We start from the raw sequence: 6,017 nt of genomic DNA on the forward strand, positions 1-6,017 counted from the left end.
TTTTTGGTCCTTTTTGGAGACATGTTTAGCCATATTAAATATTTAGTTGGCTACACTATAAAATTTGTATTAAAACAAGGTTAGATAGAGTTGATCCATCAATTCCAAAGCTCGGGATTTTATTTTATATGTGGGTTGCACATTCGAAAAATATTTAAGATTGCAAAAAAATAGTGCCAAACAGTAAATAAGGAGCTCAATGGTTTTTGACTCTTAGTGTTTGAGATACATGTTTCACATAGAGTCACTTAGTGCTTTTGTGTAAGCTTGAATCTATAAAAGAAATTACATGTTTAGTGGTTGAGGTTGGTTGTCATTTGTATTGAGCTCTCTTATAGGCTGCATATGTGAAGCATGACATGGGACATAGTTACATGGTTACCCATTAACCTTGGACAAATGGAGGATGTATTAGAAAAGGTTGATTTTTTAAAAATATTAATGAAAATTTAATATGATATTTTAATGAATAATAAATTGAGTTTGAATTCTTCTGGAGGCCAATTTTTTCACACAACGAGGGTTTTCTAGCATTTTTTTGTGTAATGTTGATGGTATGCTTGTCTATTCAATTTTATGGTGGAATATGAATACTTGTTTGCATTTTTTCCCTTTTAGGGTTAGGTAGAATTTTTTTTTATTGCTAACAATTTTCATTTCAATTCATACAAGTATATGCCTATGAAATTATTATATACTAGTAACAATGCCTAAAGGTGCTACAAAATGGACAATAGACACATATACTAATAGCTTTGTCTGCCACAATTGCATATGATAACTATAAAATATAAAAATGTTGTCTAGATCTCTCTAGTAGGCCTATAAATCCATGTTTCTATCATCTACTTGATAGAAAAGTTTTTGTAAGTTACTAAGCATATCTTTGATATTTTCCTTATGTATAATAGCATATACTTATTACTCCTCTTTTTGATTGCTTGATATTAGTTGTAAATGTTCCTTCCTCCATTATAAATATTGGTCCTATCTCTTGCAAATCCTCTTTCTTCTCTACTTTTGTTGCTTCCTTTACCTCTTTGAAAATTTGGCTCTTGCTAACTCTTTAGACTATTGTTAATGTTCACGTCCAAATAAATAATAAATTGTTTCTCTTGTACTATATTTTTCTTTTATCCTCTTATTTTTCATATACTGTATATTTATTTTTTTAACAATAAACTTGTATATTTTCAGCCTATTCAGTGATTTGTTTCTCAAAACATTGAATACAATTCTAACCCATTACATGCATTATACAGTAGATAGATATATCCAATAAATATTAATAGAAATCAAATATATGCATTCATTATATCGCACGGATAAAAACAAATTGAGTTGGTGTAGCTATGGCTCAGGTTACATTTGAGAAATGGACGTTTCTGATAATACAGATGGACACAATTATATAGCTACTACCCATTCGACCAATCATATATAATTAGTGCCAAAGCAGGTGAGGCAGTTCCCACTGGAATGGGGAATGGACTAGACAATTATTTCTTCAAACAGACAGAAAGGAATCTCCAAAACAAAAGAAAAAAATGAGAGAAGCTTGCAAACTCACTGAAGATCCACCACAACCACTGCTTCACTTCGAATCAGGCGATTTGTTGACCTGAACGCCCGTCATTTCTGAAAGGATTTTGTAGTTGATGAATTGGGTTTCCTCAGCGATTACTAGATCCCAACAAAGCATTTCATTCACATTATTCACACCCACATGATCCAATTCTAAGCCCATACCCACCTCAAAATCAACCTTTTCAATACAATTCTCTGAGCTCTGATTTCCAATTGAGCGCGTGTCCATTAGATCCTTAGAGAGCAATCCAGCCCTAGTCTCAGAATCTTCAATCCCATCAGAAATCAATGAAATTCTACTCAACCCACGATCCACAAACCCATTTGTACTTACACAATCCAAGCCCAATTCACGCGTGGTTTTTCTCTGCTCGTCGTTATGAGCCAGTGGCAATAGTTTCCTCTTTTTAATAGTGGAATTCGGATTGTGATTGAATGTTTGGAGGAGCGACATCATCTGTTGTGGTCTTTTTTCTATGAAGCTGAGTCGCCTCTGCATATCCTCAAGTTCTCTATCAATACGTTCCTGCTCCTTCTTCAGCTGAACAACCTCCATAACAATGGCGTCCTCTTCGCCATTGAGCCTCTCTAATTCCCCTTCACAGTGGCGATGATTATAACTCCTTCGATGAATGCTGTTGAGTAAGTGCTTTTGGCCTCGAAGAAAGCATTCATGTGCAAATTCCCATCTATCAAGATCCACTTTACGAAATCCCTAGAAATTGAAGAAACGAGAGAAAAAGGAAAAAACCAGGAGAATATAAGCAATACTGACTTTACGGATAGTAATTTTTAGATTACTATCTCAATAATAAATCATAAATCATGATATGAAACATGATAAAAAGTTATACACAGTCAATACCAAAATTTCTTGTCTTTAACTTACTCACATATGTGTTGAGCTGTCGAATAAAGCTAGAGAAGTTGGAGTGTTTGAAGTAGCGAGGGAGCAAATGAAAAGAGAAATGGTGTGGATCCTTCACAACAAAACTGTTGTTTCCTTCGCTCCATGACACAATATTGTCTGTAGATGGGTCGTCAACAATGGCGTATATCTTTGTTAGAAATGGCGCTGCTCTTTTTCCTTCCATTCTCGTTTTACCTTGGATAGGCTTCTACTTTTTCTTTTGTGTGTATATCCCCCATCGACTTGGGATATTTAATTAACGTTTAAAGTCGGTATAGTCGGTGGGTTAGTTGATGGAAGACGATTCGCGTACTCAAGATGTTTAATTGTGATTTACTTACGATTACAATCTTTTTAATAAATCTATTTGGGAAGCTTAAACCTAACCCATTAAGCATACATTTATAGACTTAAAAGTGTTAAACATTCAGAGTTGACTGAAATTTTCTTGGCTTAATATATTGCTTAATGTGTGTGGTCACACTAAGAATACACTTCTAGGCTTAAAAATGTTAAACACATCGAGTTGACTAACATTCTCTAGACTAAATATGTTGCTTAGTGTGTGTTGTTTAAGACTGCTCACCAATTTGAGGGTGAAAGAAGTATTTTCTAAGTGTGGGGACATGTCGACAATCACTCATTCAGACACCTATTACATAATATACTAGATCAAAATTAAATATGTCCTCAAGAAAAATAGTGATCATGCAAAATGGTATTCTATCCACACATTAGGAAGGCAATGTCTACCCAACCCCTACAATGCATCGACATGTAGGCCAGCAATTATATAAATATGTAACATGTAATGTATGGATAACATGTATTGTATGCATCGGATGCGGTAGACGTTGCCATGCAATTATATGTATGTGTAACATGTAATGTATGTATAGCATGTATTGTATGCATAAGATGTCGGTGCATTGTAGGGGCTGGGTAGATGTTGCCCATCAGGAACGCCAGCTATAGAGAAGAATTGAAATAATTACCAAAATATTTGGAAAGCTGTTTTATAAAGACATGTGTTTAAATATATGGTGTTGTGATATGTTGTAGTTTGAATTTTTTTTTGGATTTGTATATTCATTTTTGGAGTGTGATATGAATTATGTGTTCATTTCATTTTTTTAATTTATGGTCTCACTAGCTAGGTTTATTCAATCCTAAGAATTTTGATCAATACAAAAAAAATGCAAAATATATATCTATTTACAAGTTGTTTGAAATACTTACATCTATTTAGTATTTTGTGTGCACTTTTTATCAAAGTACTCATTAATTTAATTTTGAATGCATGATGCTTTTAAATCATAACTTATAATTATGTTGAAAAAAGTGCATTTTGCATCCTTGATAGGTGTTGTCTTTGTAAGATAAACAAAATAATATCAAGATAAGATGGTATTTGACAATCACTAAAATAGTAATGGTTCCAAAGAAATTGTTAGCGCTAGATGTTGGCCATTTGGAGGAATCGATTATGTGTTGCATTGATGTTTTGTCATTGATGTCAACACTAGCTATTTTGGTTGTTTACCGATATCCTTCTGGTTCTAGTGGGTTGTTTGGTTTCTAGTTGGATTGGATCATCATGATCCGACATGATCTGGTATGCTCTGGTATGTTTTAGTTATGGAATTGGCTTATTCATGCTACTTAGATTCATGTTCAGTTAGTTGGTTTTGATCTGGTGATCAAATGCTATTCTGCTTGCTGGTAAGCTTGGTTTGTTGTTCCAGCAAGGGTTTCACCAGTAGAGATTTGTTGAAGATCTTTGATGTTATGCATAAGTGGTGTTGGTGCGGCTTCTAGTGGAGATTCAGGATGCTAATGGTGATCATGTTCAAGACTTGGTTGATTGGGATCATTACTTTAGCGTGTGTGGACCTATATTAGGTCCCAGTATTGTCTAGGTTATGGACTGACTTAATGTAATGTGTGGATTGGACTTCTCGATGTGTTTCTGGGATGTCTTATGGGTTGGATATTATTTGTTTGCTCTTAGACGGACATGTTTTGTAATTATGTAATTGTTTTACTGTCTAGTAGCCGACCTTATTGTTTGTGGTCGAGCGTTTGTATATATATGATGTAAGATCTCATTGTAGATCATATAGGGTATGGAATGTGTGTAAGGGTTGTGGAATGTAATAGGAGTGAATAATGTAATAATCATTCAGGAAGAGGATTTGGGCTATCATTGGTGATCCATTTGGGTTTATGTAAGAGGATTTATTCCTCCGGTATTGAGCTTAACCAGAACTATATTCAGGCATAGGAGATGCTATCTTTGTAGTTCATTCTTTCCTCCACATTGTAGTTTGGATTTCTATGTAGTCAGTGAGACTCCTTTTGTGATGATCAGTGTGCTCTAGGTTGTTCGCCTTCCTGCAAGTGCAAGCACCTCAATTGTAATCACATACTTACTGTAGAAGTATTATCTAACTATGGGTAGGCTTCCCACCATGGTTTTTCCCTTTATCGGGTTTTGCATGTACAAATCTTTGTGTCATGTGGATAGTATTTATTCTTTGATTATTGTTTATGCTTAATTGGTTTATCTTCTATTTCGGTAATTGGTTTATGCATTCCGTTATTGATCTTTTGGGTTCTTATTGCTTAAGGTTCCGATAATCTAGTGACAACTGATTCACTACCTCCTCTCAGTTGTCTTCCGGTTATTTGAGCTGTCTAACACTAGATATGTACTTTGTTTATTGCATTACATATAGGAGTTGTCTCACACCTAGTGGGGCATTACCTGTCAACTATGTCGAAAACTCTACAAAATAAAATTCAATTCTAGATTACAATAAATATACTTGGTGGATTGGCTTGGTGTTGCCTCTAGATTGTCTGAGGATAGGGGTTCCTTCCTTATCTAGACCTTCTTCCTTGTTGATAATATTGTTTTTGTTATAAGTTCTTCATTGTAGCTAACCCTATATTCGTGGATCTTTCTATGGCATTGGTTTGGTTGGATATTATTGTTAATGGTCCTATCGAGGCAAACCATTTTGTGGATTTTCTTGTGCTCTTCAGTGCTAAAGAACTTATTGAGGTGAATCTTATCATGGTGTTGGATTCTGTGGGGACTCATGTTCCTAGTCCTATGGAGATGGACTGCTTGGTGTGTATCATGGCTTCTAAATCTATTGCGGTTGTTTTAGATGTTGTGTTTGCTAGGTTTTCCACTCTAAGTTGGTGTCTATTCTTCTTGGAGTGGCTAGGTGATTATACTGTTACAAGGTTCCTGGGTGCCTTCCAAAACTAGTTGCTTTTGGGCTCTTTGTGGTCCTCTGTCCTATTGAATAATGTCTCAATTTAGGGTGATTATATGTCATAACCCTCTTTCTCTACCATGGAAAAACTTTCTACTATTATTATTTTTGTTATTATTAATATTGTTTTTATGAGTAATGTTAGTTAGAAAAGACAAATTGGAAAATGGCTGAAATTATTTTTAAATAAAAGGAATTAAATAGTGGAAGCACACACTTGAGTTCATAAATTT

General features: G+C 34.6%; 1 protein-coding gene across 1 annotated transcript; it reads right to left on the reverse strand.

Moving 5' to 3' along the window:
* Positions 1-1,594: 1,594 nt before the first annotated feature.
* LOC131064171 (heat stress transcription factor A-2e-like) lies at positions 1,595-2,681 on the reverse strand. The gene is made up of 2 exons (XM_057998205.2): positions 2,481-2,681; positions 1,595-2,302 (listed from the first exon to the last, which is right to left on the reverse strand). The coding sequence occupies exons 1-2, from the start codon at positions 2,679-2,681 to the stop codon at positions 1,595-1,597; spliced, it is 909 nt and encodes a 302-aa protein (XP_057854188.2).
* Positions 2,682-6,017: the final 3,336 nt, after the last annotated feature.

The sequence above is a fragment of the Cryptomeria japonica genome, chromosome 6, assembly GCF_030272615.1.
Source record: "Cryptomeria japonica chromosome 6, Sugi_1.0, whole genome shotgun sequence".
In the NCBI taxonomy this organism is placed as follows: Eukaryota; Viridiplantae; Streptophyta; class Pinopsida; order Cupressales; family Cupressaceae; genus Cryptomeria; species Cryptomeria japonica.

Coding starts and splice junctions, on each gene's coding strand:
- LOC131064171 (XM_057998205.2), bottom strand. CDS start 2,681: ATGGAAGGAAAAAGAGCAGCGCCATTTCTAACAAAGATATACGCCATT. Junction 2,303..2,480: donor TTCGACAGCTCAACACATAT/GTGAGTAAGTTA, acceptor TTCAATTTCTAG/GGATTTCGTAAAGTGGATCT.